Here is a 21,803-nt window from a genome sequence, read left to right as displayed (position 1 = left end):
TAAAATGCAATACCTCTTATATAATCATGTTTTTAGAGTTAATCTTAAAATATGTAATTCAAAATTGAAAAAATACAAACCTTTAAAGTTTGTATATCATCTGATGTGGTTAAAAGCATAAAACGCAATAAGTTCAGTAAAACGCAACAAATGATAAACAAACAAAACAATGTGTAAAACAATAAAAAACTGTTAAATTGTACTCAATGACAGTTATGTGCTTTATATTAGAACAATTACGAATTTAAAGTCTGTATGCATATAATGTGAATAAAATTATAAAACGCAACAAGTTCATTAAAACGCAATAACTGATGAACAAACAAAACGAACAAATTAAGTTAAATTATACTACAATAACAATAAAACATATGAAAAATCAAATATTAATAACGGAAAGACGAATTATAAAACGTAAAACATTGAAATTCGGCAAAATAACAAAAAGTTACTCAAAATTGAAGCTAAACTTACCAACAAAGTCTGCAGAAGACATTGACGTTATCGAATTGATAAGCGAAACAAGATTATTGCTTGAAAAAAGTTGAATTTGCGATCGATTGCGATTTAAGGTTAAGGAATCTCAATTCTTTTATGAAATTGATGAAGTAAGAGAAGAGGTAACAAAATCTAGTATACTATTAGAAAGAAGATATGATAATGTAAAATGACGAAAATGCCCATGCGTCCAAAATTTTAAAAATAACAGATGAACGGCTAAGATTGCTTCCTATACTTCTTAGCGAATATAAACTTCCTAATTGATCTCCACCCTAATAATATAATGTGGATGATTTAAATAACAAAAAGGTAATGTAAACTTTTTTTTATGTTATAAATATTTGCATAGCCTTTTGAGTGTTTTTTTTTTTAAATCTATTTTAGAGGCACCACATATTTCAAATTTAGCCAATGTCTATATTTGATCGGTTAAATATGTCTAGTTGTGGAAATGTGACAATCGTCTTTCCCATACAATTATCTCAAAGATATGAAAGTGACTTGTATTTAACATGTGGTATGTCGTGTCATAATTTGCCGGTAAAGACGTAAACTCTTTCAATTGTGTAGATCGCTTGTGTTAGGTAATTATTTTGTTGAAAAAGGGAGCAGAGATTAAAAAGGGTATTAAAATGTTAGGTAATTATTTCGTTGAAAAAGGGAGCAGAGATTAAAAAGGTTATTAAAAATGTGACAAGTACATTAATATGGATTAAAAAATATATATATTGTGTCGATCTTTGACCGACCTGTAACGGTCAAAACAATTTAGCGAAAAAGGTCAAAAAGCTTTTTTTACTATTTACATTCCATAAATTAGAAACAATTTTGTAGATAAGGTGTTATACTTTATGTTTATGTTTTTGGGTTTTAAAAAAAAAGTTGATTTTTTAACCTTAACCCAAAAGCTTTTTATATTTTGCAAATTTAACCAATATAAATTGTTTTTTTTTTTTTTTTTTTCACTTTTAACTCAAAAATTTCATTATTTTCAATTTAACCTTAGAATATTTTTACCTTCAACTTTGGTCTCTATACTTTTCATCTTTCGAAATTATAGTTTTACGTTTCGTTCTAAATTTTGCGAGTTAAGACGGCGCGACGTGCATGTGTCGTTTAACGTTTTTTTTTGTTTCGTTCAAAATTATGCGAGTTAACACGACGCAACATGCATGTGTGGTTCAATGTTGTACATTTATTTTTTTCGTTTGACAAGTTCGTCGCAACGTGTGAGTACTGGATCGACTCAATGTTGGTAGTCGCTGACGATGGTGTGACATTAGTGCTATTTAGCATAGTTTTACGTCCCGCCGCAACGCAGGAGGAGCTTAAATCTAGTTATTATTATTTCCAAACATATTTGAAAATATAATAAAATAAATTCAGTTAAATGCCATTTCAGCCCTTGTGGTTTGAGCCATTTTGTCAGTTTAGTCAAAAGGTTTCATTTTTCGCTTGTTGGTCAAAAAAGGTTTCACCGTTGCCATTTTTTCTGTTAACGAGAAGGGCAATTCGGTCATTTTATATGACGGAATTGTCCTTCTATTTAACAGAATTACATATAAAATGACCGAATTGCCCTTCTCGTTAACAGAAAAAATGAATGAAATTAACCTAGTAGACTAAAATGGCAACAGTAAAACCCTTTTGAATTCACATACGAAAAATGAAACATTTAGACTAAACATGCTATTTGACCAAACTACAAGGACTAAAATGACATTTAACTCAAATAAAATACAATAATTTAACCAAAAAAAATGGTTTATGTTCTGGACGAAAAGATTCTACGTAACCAAATTTACAAATATACCCCTTCGCGCTCGAAGTTGACCGTAACTGTTCGTTCTTCCAGTTATTCATCTCTCTCTCTCACACACACACACACAGTTCGACAATCGGAATCGGAGCATCTCACCGTAACTCCAACGATAGGCCGGAGTTTCATCTTTCTTCTCTAGAAACTCACCGGAACTTGAGGTTTTTGCAGCTGTATTTACTGGATCTGGATCGGAAGCAACGGAAGAATCATCTGTATTCGCATCGGAGAAGTTGTGGTTCCGTTGATGATGGAGAAATCGCCGGAACCGGTACGTAAGGAAGATCAGGTGAGCTCTTCTTATTCGAGTTCAGGAGAAGGTTCTGGAAAGGTTGAGAAGGAAGTTGCTGGTAGCAGCAGCAGTGGAGCTGAAGTAGAGGTTAAAGTAAACGATGCTGTTGCTGGTGGTGCGGTTGCTAACGGCGATTATTCAGGTTTATTGATTTTAATTGTTTGTTGTTTGTTGTTGTGTTGATGATTTGTTTGTGTGGCTAGTTGTAGTAGGAAATCGAGAGGAATGTTTAGGTTATTGAGTAAATTCGAAATCATTGATTACTTAGGGCATACGTATGATAATAATAGAATTAGGATGACTAATTAACTTCTGTGAAATAAATGCTGTTGTAATGAGAATATGAGATTTAAGGTGCTTACAAATAATTAGTATAGTACCTATTGTTAACCTACGGTTTTTGAGAGTAGTTTTTTATTACTCTGATTGATTTATTGTAGTGTAATCACTCTAGTTCAAAACTTTAGAGTATTAATTACTCTAGTTATTTGTAAGTTTAGTACCGGATTTCACCCGATGAGATTATTACTTTATTCAGTTCTGCTAATTTTAGGTTTTTGTTTTTGTTTTGTTGGTGAATGTTGTAGGATAGGATGAACCACAATTAGGGGTGTTCATCAAATCGAATAATGAATTTTCGATTTTTTTTGAATTTTTATTATTTTTACCTGAATTCGTATTCGATTCGTTTCGTATTCGAAACTCGACTTCGAATAGAATACGAACCGAATTCGAATAAATTCGATTTAATTCAAATTCACCCTAAATAATAAATTATTTTACTTTCATATTTTAAAACTACTACAATCGAATTTAAAATCATAAATTCGTATTCGATTGCTAGACTCGAAAACGAATCAACTCGAATTCGAACTATGATATTCGAATTCGAATCGAGTCGAATTTCGATTTTTTCGAATCTGAATCGAATTCTGAACACCCCTAACCACAATAATAGATAATGAGAAGAAAGTATTCGATGTAGTTCAGCTACTAGACGTGAATAATTTTAAATGATTTTTATTTGGCAGCGATCCTTGTTCTTCTCTTGTATAGCACTAGCACATGTCTTCCAATTTACTTAAGGTTTTTGTTTAGAGGGCTTTAATAGAATGGCACCACTCCAAGTTTCTGAATTATAATTTGAACTAGTGAAACCGAGTTTGAGGGGACAAAACGTGGATTGGTAGTTATGTCTGACTGGAAACAGTTTCAGAGTCTTGACTTCATATGTTTTCTCTAGAAGACACGGATTTTATTTGGATCTCAAATAATCAGGTCAAATAGATAGAAGCATTGCACTCACTCTACATTCAAGACCAGGATTGGTTTATTAATTACTCATTAATACCACGCTTCAAAATAAGATCTCATTACTACTATACGTTATCACTGAAAAACTAACTATTTCTCGAGTCTTGAAATGGATAGCTGTAAAAGTAGTTGTCTGTATTGCCCTCTTGCTTATTTCTTTTTTTTAGTAATCTTTTTCTTAGTGATACCAAAACTTAATCAGTTAACTGGTCTTGTAACTAAATTACCGTTGTTGTTCGGGTAGGTTGTAATATAATTATCTAAGAGATGCTATAAACTTAGGAATAACCAGAAGTAAAGAGAAGAACATCAAAGCACCATCTAATAGCCCCAAGTTGCTGAATTCACTTGTGTCAAATTATTAGAATTTTGTACGGTTGATGATACTTAAACAACCATATGCTATTTCTGTGGCAGGGTCTGATGGCAGGAGTTTGCCTACATTGCGTAAATTACAATCAGAAATCTCGAGTTTTCTATTAGGAAGTGCTGGAAAGACAGAGTCGTCTTCCGACCCGTTTAGGCTGGAAAAATCAAAAACCGAAAGACCTAGACGTAGTAATATGCTTGCTGAAGAGACACCTCAGTCATTTACTGAAAAATTATCCGCAAATCAGAAGGTAAATTGTGTTTCCATTTGGCAATTGTTTGATCATCTACACTTTCATGTTTGTGATTTCTGTTTGAACATATTAAATCTTGCAGCTACAAATATTGAACAAAATTGCTACAGTAAAAGACGACGGTACTGTTGAATTTGAGGTACCTGGAGATGCTGAACTGAATGCTTTAGGGGATGCATGTGAAATTTATGGTGCATGCGCTGAAGATCCCAATGAATCAGAACCTCGGTATTTTAGACCATTACAAGTAGTAGTTCTTATTGTTGGAACCCGTGGTGATGTGCAACCATTTGTTGCAATCGGAAAGCGTTTGCAGGTGGTCCCTTAAATTCATCTTCTATTATAAGTTTTTAACAAAAGTGAAAATTATGGACACGTTGGACAAAAGTAAATGTACGTTGGTATGTTATGATAAAAAAGCTCTTCTTTTTTCACATTTCTTCATCTATCATGTTTGTTAATTTTGGTCTGTATTTAATCGGTGTACTTAACTTAGTTTCTTCTCTCTCTTTTATTGTTTTCTTTATTATGATTTAGTAATGGAGTGAAATGATACGTGTTAAATGATGTTCCACTGATGATTTTATTTCAGGAATATGGTCACCGCGTTAGACTAGCGACGCATTCAAATTTCAAGGAATTTGTACTGACTGCAGGATTGGAGTTCTATCCCCTAGGTGGCGATCCAAAAGTTCTTGCTGAATGTATGTTGATATTGCATCTATCTCTCCTTTTTTTCTTAAATTGATGACCCTAAACACGTGACTAATAAGTATCTTCCGATTTGCTTCGGAATCTCGTGGATATCAAAACTCTAAGGGCATTGCTAATACATGCTATGATTAGATTACTCGTAGTATTTTAGTTCTACACAAGATTATCTCATGGGGATAAACAAGCATGTGTGTAATTCTCATATCCTGCGTTCATCGACAAGTTTTTTTTTGTGTGTGTATGATGTGCAGACATGGTTAAAAACAAAGGATTCTTGCCTTCTGGTCCTTCAGAAATTCCTGTTCAGAGGAGTCAGATGAAAGACATTATTTTTTCGTTACTTGCAGCATGCAAAGAACCTGATATTGATACTGGAATCCCGTTTAAAGCTGATGCAATTATAGCCAATCCCCCAGCATACGGTAACTACCTGACTTGCTTAATCTTTTATACAGTGATAACTATGTTTTCTTAAATGAACATCCCTTTACACTTTTTAACCATGACATTACATTGCATTATATTGTTTATTAAATACTCATTAATTGGTTTGATTATGTTTCAGGACATACACATGTTGCCGAGGCACTGAAAATACCCATTCATATATTTTTTACAATGCCTTGGACGTAAGTTCTTGTCTGGTACTGCATCAGGCAGCTTTTTTTTGGAACATAATGGTTGATACACGAGTAGCTGTTAATGGGCCATGTTAGAGAACTGTCTAATAAACAATCACACATCTTACTTAGTTTGGCTCTTAGTAGAGGTGACAAGCAGGGGTGGGGGGGTCGGCTAGCGGGTCAAACGAGTTTGGGTTGAATATGGTCATTTTTAGGCCGGGCTGGGTCTGATTGGCTGACCAGGATACACATTCTGTTGTCTGTTTATAATTTACCGTGTAAATGATTTATGCTTTAGTTATGATACCAAAAAACAAAACTATGATGATAATAACCTAAATGATTTAGGTGACTTTCAACCTTTGACCCGTTCTCCTTTAAGCTAAAGTTTTTGACTCGACTCATTTGACCCCTTTGAGATTCTAGCTTTTAGTGTATTCTTTTAAATTGTTTTCTGGGTAGTTAAGATTTCTTAGTATGATTTACAAGTGACTTTAACTTTGCATATCAGGCCTACAAGTGAATTTCCTCATCCTCTATCTCGTGTCAAGCAACCGGCTGGATATAGAGTAAGTTCATTGGTTGAATTACCACATCAAAAAATTATTTTCTGTTAACGTAACTTCTGCACAGTTACATAAATAATTTTATGTGTTGTTGCAGCTGTCATATCAAATAGTTGACTCTTTGATTTGGCTTGGAATTCGGGACATGATAAATGATGTTAGGAAGAAAAAGTTAAAGTTGCGGCCTGTCACGTATTTAAGTGGCTCTCAAGCCTCTGAGGCTAATATTCCACATGGGTACATTTGGAGTCCTCATCTTGTTCCCAAACCAAAAGGTGATTTGCATGCACTCTACTTGACACATTATTAGTTCAGTTAAAGCTGGTTTAGGGTATTCTAAACCCTGGTGTATTGCTTAATGATTATCCCGTAGATCTTTTCCTTTTAGACTGTAGTTAAGATGATAAGGCCACATGGAGCTGGGCTTGCACAATCAATATGAACTTCTTTTGGTTGAAAATGGGTCCAATGGTTATTATCATTATCATTATAAAAGAGGGTGTCTACAACCTCTATTTTTTATAGTTTTTTTGTCATATTTACAACAATGCCATCCATGGTTTTTTTTCTTCTTTTTGTGTATTCAACCCTTCAACTTTTAGCATTGCCACTTACACTCCCTCAGTTTTCTAAATACTTCGTAAAATGTCACTTTGACCCCCTCGAGTTTTATGTGCTTATTTTTATGCACGTGGGTCAAATATAATAAAACGTTTTCTTGCTTATTTTTGTGTACGTTTTTTTGTTGATCTACGTTTTGTTCGGAAACGAGTCGGGTCAGATATAATACGTTTTTACTAGGCGGTATAAATTCGAGTTACTTTACGTTTCTACTCCGCTGCAACGCGTGGAACCATTTTTTAATGTAAAAAACACTATTTTCTTACGTGCTTATTTTAAGTACGTTTCGTTATAAATCCAAGTTGGTTTACGTTTCTACGTAAATTTTCTCGGTAATGAGTTAGGTCAAATATTATACGTTTTCGTGCTTATTTTCATGTGCGTTTTCAGTTGGTCTACGTTTTGACGTAAATTTTGTTCGAGAACGACTCAAATATTAGACGGTATAAGTTCGAGTTACTTTAAGTTTCAACGCCGCCGAAACGCGCGGCAGGTCAAAATACTATTATAATTATTAGCTGAAAGTGAAACATGTAGACCTATTGAACAGGTTAAACGGGTCAAGAGGTTCTAAACATGTATTAATTTACGTCCTAGATTGTTTTGTTTGAAATAGGTGATAATCTAATTCAATACACTGGTTTAGTACAAAAATATAAAGTCAGACCAAAATTATCGGCAAGTCAGCCCAACTCAACCTGTTTCGTTCCACACATAAAAATACCTGTGTTAACCATAACTCATCTTTACCCGTTATCTAATCTGCTCAACCCACCCGTTTTTCTACCTCCATGACTAAACAGTCTAATGTTAAATTCTAGTTCGAATCAACACTAGCGTATTGTCCAATAAATTACCACGGGTTATTCAATGGGCATTCATTTTACCCCAATAAGTGATTGTTTTCAATAAAAAGACAAGATTATTGATCATTTAACCAACTTTAGGAACCAAGGTTGAGAAAAGGTTGCTTGTATAGAATTGTGAGAGAACCTTTTCGAATAGTTGACAAAGCACACACTGTTGATCCATGGTAGTGTTGGATATTCGCACACGATCACAATACAGAAATTAAAGAACACGGGGATTTAACATGGTTTGGTCTAATCTGACCTACATGGCTATGTCCACGGGCTGCAACTAGGATACTTTTATCTCTTTTGGTGGTGATGAAAACATATAATGCTGCCTTACCCATCTATTTATAATACACAATTAGGGTAAGGTAAATAACTTTGGGAACAAGAAAAACATAAATTAGGTAACGTGTCTAATTTTATCCGATTACGGTTAGGGCCAGCTTCCCTTCGAGAAGCCTCCACACCCAACTGGTGGAATCTGACTTGAGAAACTTTCTCACACAAATTATTAGCTGTAGTGTTTAGTCAAATTTTGAATTGGTTTTAGTAAAGACCTTAAACTTTGCATATAAAACAATTGGTCAAAAGCATTAGCTCAGTTTGCTCTATTTGCAACAGACCTTTGATCAAGGCGCTGGATCATTCTGAACGAGTTAGCCATTTTCCCAAATAGAACACCTCTTACCATAGTTAAGATTCTTTCCAGTGATTTTTATCATTTATAAGTCACTTTTATAAAGTTTAAAATATTCTATAAAAGTTTTTAGAAATTTGATAAAATTACATGTTTGCATAAATACACTGTAATTTATCTTTAGTTTCAACTTTCAACACACTTCATTATCCATTGCTTTAAATGTAACTTGAATGTTAACGAATGTATGATTGTTTCTGACCATGGTTGTAAAACAAGGTTTCCAAGGGCCAAGGCCGAGTACGAGTAGTCGCTACAAGGTAGGCTGCCGAGGCGACTTTCTTTGACTCCGCCTAATTACTTGGAATCGGTCAAACGCGGTCAACCGATGCCAAAATCGTATCTAGTAGGTCAACTTGGGCCGAGTTTGACTTTAAAAATAATAAAATTTAATTTCTACGCCTATCATATTAAAGAATGGATATTATTTTCACGTATTTTGTTATAGATATTAGTAAATTTATGTTATTTGACATGTATTTAATTTCCAAGAACTAGTTTCTTTATAATATAACATGTCCGAGTACTCCCCGAGTACTCTCCGCCTAGGCCGAGTACTCTCAACTCCCCGGTCGACCGACTAGGGAGCGCCTAGCGACTTTTGCAACCATGATTCTGACTCGGATAAACAAGACACAACTGATTCATTGTTGAACCATGCGTCAGTTGTTTGTATTCTATTTTTATCGTTCATTGGTGTGGTCCTTCTCTCTCATGTTTCATTTTTTCTAAGTTTTCGTCTTTGGACCATTTGGATGTTCTTCTATACTTGTGACATACTGACATATGACAATAGGTTATGAACATACGAGTTCTATTATTAGCATTGATATCGCATGTTCTTAAATTTTATTATTATAAAAAATTGCTTTTTAAGTAGGTTGCATGTATGCCTTAACAGCATGTATTCGAGGCCTCATTTTATGGGATTAATTTTTGATATAATGCAGATTGGGGGCCTAAAATTGATGTAGTTGGATTTTGCTTTCTCGATCTTGCATCAAACTACCAACCTCCTGAAGACCTTGTAAAATGGCTTAACGCTGGTCCAAAGCCTATCTACATTGGGTTCGGAAGCCTTGTGAGTATTTTCTCATAGATTTATGATACATATGCTATCAATTTTTTTATATATATAATCTTTATTAAAAAGAAGCATACTGAAGTCACAATAAACAATAAAGTAAATAAATTGTACACGCATTGCAGTGTCCAAAACTTACCTTTTATTTGCTGTAATATACGATTCAACAACTTGGATACAATAATCAAACATCTTCCACACATTCACATGCAGGATTTGTTATAATCATATAGAATATGAATTATATGCAGCCTTAGGAGAGATTATTTTAATTTTGAGCTAAATGCCCGGATAGTCCCTGTGGTTTGTCGAAGAGTCGGAAAAACAGAGTGGCCGGAAAGTGAAGTAATGATTTAGTTTGATGAAGAAGATGCCCGGATAGTCCCTGTGGTTTGGCCTTTTTAAGGAAGGGGTATTTTTGTCATTTCACACCCTCTTAACTGAGAAAACTAACTGATGTTAGGCACAGGGACTATCCGGGAACGAAAATTGAAAAGTTAGGGACTATAGCTGTAATTTTAGAAGGTTAGGGACTAAAGGTGAAAAAGGGGCAAACCACAGGGACTATCCGAGCATTTAACTCTTTAATTTTTTTCTCACTAGTTTTTTTGTTAGTAGTACATGCAAAAAAGTCGACCCGTTTACTGATGAATGGGTCGATTTGGGTTATGTCTGGTCAAATGGGTGAAATAAGAAGATATTGGTCAAAGGTTGCCGGTTGCCCAAAGTGTATTTGTAATGCATAAACCTATTTCTTTTTCTCAAAAGTTTGGATTGTAATCGAAACAGCTTAAATTCTGTGGCGATATGATTATTTACAAATAGTTTTAAGTTTTTTTGGAGAAAAGTGTTTAAGGTCAAATTTATTCAATAATAGTGAGGTTAAACAATTTAACTTATCAATTGTCAGCCTGTTCAAGAGCCTGAGAAAATGACACAAACAATTGTTAAAGCTCTAGAAATTACTGGACAAAGAGGCATCATCAATAAAGGATGGGGTGGTCTTGGTAACTGTAAGTTCATTTCTTACGTGCTGATGTTTAAAATGTCTACGCTTTTCATGATATGTGTTCTGTTCTGGCTTTTGGAACTATGTCTAAAAAGACGATTGTCTCGTTTTGCATTTGTGTCTCCAGTGAAAGAGCCGAAGGATTTTGTATACCCGTTAGACAACATACCTCATGACTGGCTTTTCTTACAGTGTGCAGCTGTGGTGAGTTTTCATAACCAATTTCAATGCTGTTTGCCGTGTTACATCGATGCAACACTATATTAGATACTGTCATCTGAATCAGATGCAACACTATATTAGATTATTTTCGTAATAAAAATTACTGTAAACATATTTTACACACATTATTTACAAAAAAAAAACAGTAACAATTGGACGAAGTATTTTTGGTCAACCCAACCCATAGCAATCCCCATTTGCCACCTCTACTCGCAATCCTTAACATATGTCACCTGATACTCCATCCATTTGCATAATCTAAGAATTTACACCTTTAATATCGCAAACATGTTATAATGTTGATGCATGTTTGTGTGTCCGTTACTGTGCGAATAGGCTAGATATAGTGTGTTGTATATGTATATTTTAGATAGATGTTAACGCATGAGTTTAGTCAATGCATGAGTGATGCGTTTAACCAAATAGTCATATGTTGATTGTAGTAGAACGCATGAGTCATGCATTGAAGCTCCCAACCCATGGCGAAGCTTCTAAGGGGCGGCTGACCCTCGAACTTTTCGCTCAGTAGTGGAGAGTATGTAGTTTTCGTATAGGGTATAGACGTTTTCGACCCCCCGGTTTTATAGAAATTTTTAGGTTCGGTGACTTTCGTCCCCCTCGGTCGGAAATCTCAAGCTTCGCCACTGCTCTGAACGCATGAGTATAGGCGTTGATAAGATGAGTTTTTAGGTTTGATGGAGACCGAACTGCGTGTTCTCTCCCTGAGCTTAAAGATGTAAACTCTTTCGGTATTAATGAATCTGTGATGACGTTGTTATACTGCCGAAATTTCTACCGAATTTGTTTATCTTACTAAAACTTCCATCTAGAACACATTTAAACACTAATCCGTAGGATTTCGAGCCATTCCACATATTTTCATATATGATCTGATTTCTTAAAAATGTTGTATTACTGAACACTTCTGTATTGTTTGTCGTTTCATGTTACTAGAGTTGACTGTTCTTATACTTTCAGGTACACCATGGGGGTGCTGGGACTACAGCTGCTGGTCTTAAGGCTGCGGTAATATTCATTAACAAGTTCTGCCGTTTGAAAACAAGTGGTTAACAAGTTTTTTTTTTTTTCTTTTTTTCTGATTGTCTTTCTGTACTGCAGTGTCCAACCACAATTGTACCATTCTTTGGTGATCAACCCTTTTGGGGAGATCGAGTTCACAGCAGAGGTGTAGGCCCGCCACCGATACCAGTAGATCAGTTTTCACTTAACAAGCTTGTTGATGCCATTAAGTTTATGCTAGATCCTAAGGTAACTAACTCCTCATATTATTGTTACAGCTACGAGTTACCAGCTTTCAAAGTTGACCATACCTTAAATTACTTTCTTTTTTTCTTTTTGAGTTAATTGCCCGGATGGTCCTGTGGTTTCATGTTTTTTCACGTTTAGTCCCTGCCTTTTGAAAATAGCAGGTATGCTCCCTATGGTTTGTTATTTTGTTACTCGGATAGTCCCCTGAGTAGATGTCAGTTAGTTTGGAAATAGCAGGTATGCTCCCTATGGTTTGTCATTTTGTTACTCGGATAGTCCCTTTACTCAGGGGACTATCCGAGTAACAAAATGACAAACCATAGGGAGCATACCTGCTATTTCCAAAAGTTGGGGACTAAACGTGAAACCACAGGGACCATCTGAGCAATTAACTCTTTCTTTTTTAATGTTCGATGATTCCCTTTTTTATGTTTGACCAAAGTTGATTACTTTTTTATGCTCTTCGCCCTTACAAGTTACAATAATGATCTAATGTTCTAAATAACGCAATGTAGGAATTTGTATGCATTGCAGTTTTGTGCTACTTTCAACATGTTCGAACCATTTGACGTGTTTACATTTTAGCAAAATTTGCCATATGACGCATTTGACACTTTTAAAAAATTATAACCTAGTTTGACCTATTCATAAGAAAGAGAATGTAAATTTGTTGATAATAAAAGGAACATTGTATTGTAGAGTAACAAAGGGATAATATATGTGGGAGCTACTTTATATCAACTTGGTCTAAAAACATGTTAGAATGATAAAAATAAAATACCCTTAAACTTTCCAAAAAGGAAAACACGTATAATGAGGTGTCAACACGTTATAGGTTAAGATCGTTTTCTTTTTAATCAATTTAAGGACATTTTGTCATCATATCCCGATTTTTGAAATGTTACAGGTGAAGGAGCGAGCGGTGGAACTTGCTAAGGCAATGGAGAATGAGGACGGGGTAGAAGGTGCGGTTAAAGCCTTCTTAAAACATCTTCCCCAACAAATGCCCGACGCAAAGCCTCCACAAACCAAAGCCAAAACCTCAAAACTACCTCCAACCAAACAACCATCTTCAAAACCACCCAAACAATCATCTCCACAACCACCCAAACATTCGAGTTCATTTTCAATATCGAGTTGTTTCGGCTGTTCCTAAATCCAAAATACAGATAAAATGTTGTGTGTTTGCCTCTCCATGCATGCTTGCTGGTATGTATGCATTCATAGGAACAACATTTATTGTTGGATTTGTGTGTGCTAATTTGTTGTGTTATTTGTATAGCCCATATGTATTTTGAATCATTTTTATTGTATTTAAATAATAACTAGGCTGATTATGCACAGGGATGGAAACAGATTCCTTGGAACATTTTTGGTTTATGATTTATACTTATACTAGTGGATGCCCCACCCGTGTTGCGGGGCGATGGCCGAATAATTCTCAATCAATTAAAAAAAGACTACTATAATTTTGCTATGAAAAAAAAAAAAAACGATGATAAGACCGTAATTTTGGGCTCAGGGCAAAACTGTAATTTTTCAGGACTAATGAGCCAGTGTTAGGCAGCTCGTTGACACGGAAAAAAATTAAATCGAGTAAACCAATTAAAACAAAAAACCTTTATAATTTTGCTAAAAAAACTAAAACGATGGGGAAAACGTAATTTTTAACTGAGGGCGAAATCATAATTTTAATTTAGGGATAAAATCGTAAATTAAATGGACCTATGGGGGAGTGCCAGGAAGCTGCCGGCATGACTGTAATTTTCCACTGGAGGCAAAATTGTAATTTCACCAGGAAAACAAACAAAAACGATGGAGAAAATGTAAATATAAGTTGAGAGCAAAATCGTAACTTGGCTGTGAGAAAAAAACTAATGGCAAAAGTATAAATTTATACGGGGCAAAATCGTAATTTTGAACCTAGGAGAAAATTGAAATTTTTAGCTCGGAGCAAAAGCGCTAATTTATTTTTAAATGGGGGTAAGAACATAATTTTGAACTGATTGCAAAATCGTATTTTTAAGGGAAAAAAGCTAATGGCAAAACTGTAAATTGAAACGGGGCAAAATCGTAATTTTGAACCGGGGGCAAAATCGAAATATTTAGCTGGGTGCAAAAACGCAAATTTATTTTTTAGTGGGGGTATATTTTTTGAACTGATGGTAAAAGCGTAATTTTAAAGCGGGATAAAATCGTAAATTTGTTGGGCCAATAGAGGAGTGTCAGGCGCTGCCTGACACTATTCCCCCTGCCGCCCATGTGACCCAATAGCCGGCAGGCACTATTGCCGACGACATTGGTCTTTGTCGTAGTTGACAATGTGTGGGCCCTCAGGGGGCAAAAGTGAAATTGCACTAATTTTAACGTTATTTTACTGATTTCGTGAAAATAACGTTAAAAGCGGCGGATGACTAATTATGCATCATGTTGTGGCATTGATAGCCGAAGACAAGGGGTACATGCACAAATCGGCCTTTGTCCTGATTGCCGAGTATTATATGCCTCATGTCTAAGGCTTGATACAAAACTACTATCGAGTCGGGGTCTCATTGGAAGCAGTCTCTCTACTCCTACGGGGTAGAGGTAAGACTGTCTACATCTTACCCTCCTCAGACTCTACCTTAGCTTTGCTATTGGTGGGGTTTAATGATGATGATTTATACTTCTAATATCGATACCCTTGGGTTTATACATATTCTTTTAGGATTGTTCATATCGATACTCTTGGGTTTATACATCATTTTTCCATAACCACGTGTCTGGTTTCATATTTAACTTTACATTTTCCAGCAACTTTACACAATCTTCCCACACCTTTGTTGTTTCTGATTGAGTAAAAGAAGACCCACTGCCCCATATCCACGAGATTCGCCCATCATTTATACTGCAGCGTTTTTGACATCTATTACATGTTTTTTGAAAATTTCATAACCGAAAGAATATTATTTTGTTGCTTAGTTGTTCCCAACGGTGTATCTACCCCCGTTTTATCTAAAGTTATAAAATTAAACTTAATTCATATAAATTGTACCTTACACATGCTATAAATGAGTGAAATTAATAAAGATTTGAAAGCTATTAATTAATAGGGGTTAAATAGGAATAAATCATTTTCATTCTTTAATAAATTGTATATTACACATTAAAACTTGTGTTAGGTATCTTAATTTTTTTTGTGAAATTATAATGGAGAAAAAAAAAAACCTTTATATAGTAACTAGCATGAGACACGTACGTTGCGACGAGTGGGAACTCGGTTGGTTTTTGTGCACTTACTATAGCAAACAAAAGAGAGAACCAAAAATATAGTCACCGTATGGCTAAAAGGAGTTTAGTATTAGGTTTTGTATGTTATTTAAGTTACTTTATCGCAGTATTAAAATAATGTTTTTTAGTAATAAAAAGTTATAAGTTTTGTTATGTTATATAAGTTATTGTACGTTTTTTTATGAATGATCATTATCTTTGTGGCACAAAAATGTTGGTTAACCCTGATAGAAATTTTACATATCTGATTAGTGTTCTATGCTCTTTGACCTTAAATTTTACCATAATAATCTAAGGACTTTGTATGCATTGAAACTACAGTCTAGTGTTAGTTTCAACACGTTTGAACCATTTGCCCTATTTACATTTTAGCTAGATTACCATTTGCCCCATTCACATTTTAGCTAAATTTGCCATTTGACCCATTTGACGCGTTAGAAAAAAGATAACCTAGTTTGACCTATTCATACCTATTCATAAGAAAGAGCATATGTAGTTGATAATAAATGGAACATTGTATTGTAGAGTAAAAACTAAAAAGGGATAATAAATGTAGGGCTACTTTATATCAACTCAGTCTAAAATATGGAGAATAAAAAAAATACCCTTAAACTTTTCGAAAAAGGAAAACATCTTTGATGAAGTGTCAACATGTTATAGGTTGAAATCGTTTTCTTTCATAATCAATTCAAAGACATTTTCTTCATAGTTTGCCGATTCTTGAAATGTTACAGGTGAAGGAGCAACTGGCAAGCGGTGGAACTTGCATAGGCAGTGGAGAATGAGGACGGGGTAGAAAGTGCGCTTAAAGCCTTCTTAAAACATCTTCCCCAACAAGTGTCCGACACAAAGCTTCCACAAACCAAAAAACCATATCCAAAACCTCCCAAACAATCATCTCCACAACCACCCCAACATCCAAGTTCATTTTCAATATTGAGTTGTTTCGGCTGTTCCCAACTCCAAAATCCAGATTAAATGATGTGTCTTTGTCTCTCGATACATGGTCGCAGGTATGTATGCATTTGTATACGTTTTCACGTCATAGGAATAACATTGGTTGTTGGATTTGTGTGCGCTAATTTGTTGTGTTGTTTGTATAGTCCAGATGTATTTTGAATCATTTTCATTGTATTTAAATAAACACTAGGTTGATTATGCACAGGGATCAAAACAGGTTTCTTGGGAACATTTTCGGTTTATGATTCATACTTCTAAAATGGATACTCATGGGTTTACACACATTTTTTTGGAATATGAGTGGTTAATTTTTTTTGAACGACAAAAAACTTCATTCATCACCCAAAAGTCTCATTACACAAATTACATACTCAAATGGTTACTAAGCTACTAAGCCAGCCACCTCGTTATGATAGCCAAATAGATTATAACATTACATAAAATTAGATATTCGACACCTCGAAACGTCTCCAATTATTATATGATATCCCTTTTGAGTACCTTTTTGTAAAACATCGAGTCGGTTACCTTTTTTTTTTTTTTTTTTTTTGAGAAGTTTTATATACACCATTCTAAACCTACATAATTTTATATTACTTTTAAATAAGTAGAGAAAGTATAATGTACAAAAGCCCTTATCATACTTCACGTACGCGACTATTTCTGACCGTCAGATATATGCGATTATCACGCATGGAACTGATTATCACGCATGGGACTGATTTATCACGCATGGAACTGATTTATCACGCATGGAACTCATGTATCAGATTATCACGCATGGATATAAGCTACTGAAAATAATCACGCATGTATTAAATAATCACGCATCCAATTAATCACGCTTTTAATCCCTGATATGACGGTCAGGATTGTCCCGTACTTAATGTACGATTACGCCTAATGTATGTTAACCACTCTCTAAATAAGTATTGTGAACAGAAATATTTATATTTAATATTTTTAAATTCGTTTGGTATATATAAAATTAAGAAGGTTTAGACTATACGGTGTCACGAGTACAAGGGCAAAGGCAAAGCTCCCATTCTGTCACATAGACGTCACGTAGACCATGTGAGTTTTGTCTTCTACATCAAAAAGGGAAAGGGGTAGTGAAAGGCAATGGGCAATGGAAAGGGGCAACGCCCTTAGCTAATGGCGGTTGGGTGGTGTAGATTGCGTGGAGGGGCTTTGCCCTTCCCTCTCCATGTGGCACTCCATGTAGTCTTGAAAAGGGATAACATGGAATTCACTCATCTATTTATACCTAACGTAGTTCTTTATATTTTACGTGGTATTCTTGGTTTAAAAAAGCGCGAAGCGCTCTGAAGCGTTTTGGTTCCAAAAGCTTTAAGCAAAGCTTCAAGAAGCTCGAAGCGAGAGCTTCACGTATACGAAGCGCTCCATATTATATATAATTATATATAATGTTAATTTTATATATATGTATAAAAGATAGCTATCCATATTAAATATATGTATTTTATAATGTTAATTTTGTACTTTTATGCATAAATTAAAAAGTTTAAGGACCAAATGTAAACTACTGAAGATAGAGGGGGTTAAATGTTTAAATAGACAAACTATCTTTACACTTTTTAAGTAAAAAGTTAGAAGTTTCAGGGACTGAATGTAAACTAATGAAAGATAGAGAGGTTAAATGTTTAAAAACCTTAACTTATAAAAACCCTAACAGCCTAAAAGATACGCAGCCGCATCTCTCTTCTTCTTCTTCCCCCTTCTTCCTTGTTTCCGGCTGAAAGCAACTCCGTCGCCGGAATTTGTCACCGGATTTCACATAGGAAGTCGCTATATCGTCGATATAAGGTCGATATGTACCTTGTAAAGACTGTTGGGCTTAAAAAATGGCCCAAATGGTGATCTGATTGGCTGGAGCGTCGCTTCACAACTTCATCGCTTCGCCGCTTAAAGCTCGCTTCACGTAATGTAACGCTTCAGAGCCAAAAAAGCGTTTTTTCCAGCGCTTCATCGCTTCAAGCTCGCTTCAAGCGCGCTTTTTTAAACACAGGTGGTATTACCCTAAGTTACATTCAACCTCATGTAACTTTGATTAGAGGTGTAAACGAGTTGAGCCCGAGCCCTACTAGGAGTGAGCTCGGCTCGTCATGCTTTTATGAAGCTCAAGCTTGGCTCAGTTCTAACCTACTGTTTCGAGATCGAGCTCGGCTCGAAAGTAAAACACAAGAGCTCGAGTTTGGCTCGGCTAGAGGTAATCTGAAAACAAATTTAAACGAGCCAAAGCTCGGCTCACCAAAGTTAAATAGTAGGTATACTATATATAAAAAATAATATAAAAATTGTTTGGGCTCGTTTAGACTCACGAGCCTAAACGAGCTTTGTCTGTAAAGCTCAGGCTCGGGCTCAATAACTAAACAAGTCATATTTCAGGTTCAAGCTAAGACTCGTTAAGGCACAGCTCGGCTCGTTTGAGCTTTTTAGCGATCCGATCCCTAGTAGCTCCCGTAACTTTGATTAACAAAAAAACACATCCCTGATTCTCTTTTTATATATTTGATTATTTAATAAAAAAAAGAAAAAAAGTAATAAGAGATTAAAAGCAAGACAGAAAACAGTTGCAATGAAGGGGCGGCAGAAGAGAGCAGGCAGCCAATAGAAGTTGAGAACCAGTAGTTGCAAGACAATAGCGGTGAGGAAGCCTGTCATTTTTGCAGTTTCCAACTCATAATCTAAAGCACATACTTTAAATAAATATCCTTCTCATCCACTCAAAACAATTTGCAACCCAACCAAAGGATGTATTATACGGCGTAGATATTATAAAGGGTGTCTGGGGCATTTACAAACAGATAAATAAACTCAAAACAATTTTCATATCGCTCCGTGAGAAATGATTCGGTTTCTCGAACGAACTGGACTCTTATTTGTTCTTTATGTGATTTAATATTTTTTTAAGAAAAAATTACGCACTTTGTAAATCTATACTAATATTTACCATGGGACTAGAACACTCACTAACCCACTTAAGGAGGGAAACTTTTACGATACACCTTAACAGTTTGAATGCTAAAATGTAATAATTTTCTTATTGATGATAGTTGTAATGACACTATGAGAAATGGTTGAGCAACTCAAAGTTATGTTTGAAAATAAAAAATCCCCAAAAAGATGAAACTGAAATCTCAATTAATGAATTGCTGGTGTTTATTTAAGCTTTAGCTTCACAAAGTAGGATTGTAGCCTCTTTCATTCCACAACAACCAAAGCAAATCTTTTAATCAAAACTTTAAGCCAAGATTAAGGTTTTTTAATTATTATAAAAAAATAATATCATAGACAAGGTAACTTTTAACCATTCAATTTTAAGTTTTCGTCCCTGTGGTTTGTCAAAAATCACTATTTCAGTCCATTAGTTTAAAAATTGCGATTTCAGTACCTGCTGTTTCACTTTTGTAACCATTTCAGTCCATGTGGTTTCACTTTCGTAACCATTTCAATCCATTATTCTGTTAAGTACAGGGACTGAAATGGTTACGGGGTGGACTGAAATGGTTACGAAAGTGAAACTACAGGGACTGAAATCGCAATTTTTAAACTAATGGACTGAAATAGTGATTTTTGACAAACCACAGGGACGAAAACAGTAATTAACTCCAATTTTAATATAAAAATCAATCAGTCATTGAACGTATGTTATACAAAGAAGGTGATCGAAACAAGTGGAGGTGAGGAGGGTGCTAGCGGCGTGGTAACCACAACAGGGAACGCTATACGACATCTACGTGGCTCCACCTTCTTTACGTTTGGAGCCCCCTACAACACACAGTCTAACGTGAAACTAAAAAGAACCTGTGTGGTACACAGTGACGGATCTAAAAAATCATTATAGGGGCAACGTTTTAAAAAAAAAAGGTAACGAGATCGAAAAAAGTTACACTACCGCCGGAGTGTCAAGGGGCAACGAAGGTTACCCCTTCTAACAAGGTAGATCCACCCCTGGTGGCACATCACATGGCAGTATGGCACTATGGCAGTCCATTGTTCCTGAACTAAACCGGACTCCGTCCAGGTTTGAAAACCTGGCTAAGAAGACATCTATAAAATATATAACTTTATAAATTTAATTTTATTTATTTTGACAAACACAACTTATATACTGCAAAAGAGAGCCAAGTGCCCATGTAAACCCATAAACTGTCAGAAACTTTAAGTGAATAAAGAACGAAGACGTTAGATTCCACTTCCCAATTCCCTTCTTTACCCCTCTCTCTCTCTCTCACTGTGTGTATATGTATAATATTATATATATAGAGAGAGAGATATCTTCGCAGTTGCATGCAGAAACGTATCGGTGTACACTTATTCACCTATCCCTCTCTTATCTCTTCTGTTCCCAAGCCCATACAGAACACCCCTCTCTGTGCTCCATCTCCTTCTAGATATATATAAATATATATGTATGTACATGCATGTATATATATTAACTACTCACCTTCACATTTTCCAATCACAATAACTAGTTTCTGAACTCACTCTTGTTCATCTTCTACCCATCTTTAACTCTGAAAAAAACTGTATCTTTTTGTTTCATTTTCCCTGCTGATCACACTTTATTATCTTCAAAGGTCTCACTTTTTACTATCTTTGATTTAATTTAATCTCTTTTATGAGTTTTGCTTAAAATAGTGAATTCTTATTTTTTCAGGCCAAAACAAATGGAAGGTGGAAATGTTGTTGTCAATGATGAACAGAAAACGATGAAGTCGTTCCCATGTCAATTTTGTTCTAGAAAGTTCTACAGCTCTCAAGCTTTGGGGGGACATCAAAATGCTCACAAGAAAGAAAGAACAGCAACAAGAAAAGCTAAAAGAGCGGCGAATAATATTCGATGCAATAATTTTACTTCTTTGATTCCTCAACCTCCATTGCTGTTTGCTCCAACAAATCATATTGGGTATCTTAATCCATCTCTTTATAACTTCTGTCAGTTTCAAGGTCAACAGTTTGGATCGGATACGACTCGATTCGATAATGTTATGTTCTACAGAGACAACTACTTCCATCAGAATACTTATCATCAGTTTGATCAAGAAGATGAGCATCAAAAGTTCTTGAATTCACCAAGAAATATGGTTGTGATGAGTGAGAGTAAAGATACTCAAAAGCTTGATCTTTCACTCCATTTATGAGTGGAAAGATGATATGATGGTTGATCTTATGTTGTAAAAAAGCAAAAATGGGCAAAAAGGAGAAATCTTTTCTAGATTCTTTGTTTTCCCACTTTTGGCAAGTTTTGGATTTCAATTTCATGGAATAACTGAGGTATGGCTTTATGAGGGAAACAGTATGTAGTCAGAAATAGTGTACGAAAGTCTAAACATGT

At 35.1% G+C, this 21,803-nt stretch overlaps 2 protein-coding genes across 2 annotated transcripts; both read left to right on the top strand.

The window, feature by feature from the left end:
* The first annotated feature begins 2,337 nt into the window (after nt 1-2,337).
* Nucleotides 2,338-13,596, top strand: LOC110871204 (sterol 3-beta-glucosyltransferase UGT80A2). The gene is made up of 14 exons (XM_022120101.2): nt 2,338-2,754; nt 4,344-4,546; nt 4,632-4,865; nt 5,142-5,253; nt 5,515-5,685; nt 5,829-5,892; nt 6,398-6,455; nt 6,550-6,727; nt 9,578-9,708; nt 10,622-10,724; nt 10,848-10,924; nt 11,921-11,968; nt 12,062-12,211; nt 13,119-13,596. The coding sequence occupies exons 1-14, from the start codon at nt 2,568-2,570 to the stop codon at nt 13,365-13,367; spliced, it is 1,965 nt and encodes a 654-aa protein (XP_021975793.1). The 5' UTR covers nt 2,338-2,567; the 3' UTR covers nt 13,368-13,596.
* Nucleotides 13,597-20,439: 6,843 nt separating this feature from the next.
* LOC110925450 (zinc finger protein KNUCKLES) lies at nt 20,440-21,609 on the top strand. The gene is made up of 2 exons (XM_022169425.1): nt 20,440-20,489; nt 21,126-21,609. The coding sequence occupies exons 1-2, from the start codon at nt 20,440-20,442 to the stop codon at nt 21,607-21,609; spliced, it is 534 nt and encodes a 177-aa protein (XP_022025117.1).
* Nucleotides 21,610-21,803: the final 194 nt, after the last annotated feature.

Source organism: Helianthus annuus, chromosome 1, assembly GCF_002127325.2.
Source record: "Helianthus annuus cultivar XRQ/B chromosome 1, HanXRQr2.0-SUNRISE, whole genome shotgun sequence".
NCBI lineage: Eukaryota > Viridiplantae > Streptophyta > Magnoliopsida > Asterales > Asteraceae > Helianthus > Helianthus annuus.
Note: the sequence above shows the minus strand (reverse complement) of the source record. Positions and strands in the feature narration are given on the sequence as shown.

Coding starts and splice junctions, on each gene's coding strand:
- LOC110871204 (XM_022120101.2), top strand. CDS start 2,568: ATGATGGAGAAATCGCCGGAACCGGTACGTAAGGAAGATCAGGTGAGC. Junction 5,686..5,828: donor AGCCAATCCCCCAGCATACG/GTAACTACCTGA, acceptor ATTATGTTTCAG/GACATACACATGTTGCCGAG. Junction 10,725..10,847: donor ATGGGGTGGTCTTGGTAACT/GTAAGTTCATTT, acceptor TTGTGTCTCCAG/TGAAAGAGCCGAAGGATTTT.
- LOC110925450 (XM_022169425.1), top strand. CDS start 20,440: ATGGCACTATGGCAGTCCATTGTTCCTGAACTAAACCGGACTCCGTCC. Junction 20,490..21,125: donor CTAAACCGGACTCCGTCCAG/GTTTGAAAACCT, acceptor TTATTTTTTCAG/GCCAAAACAAATGGAAGGTG.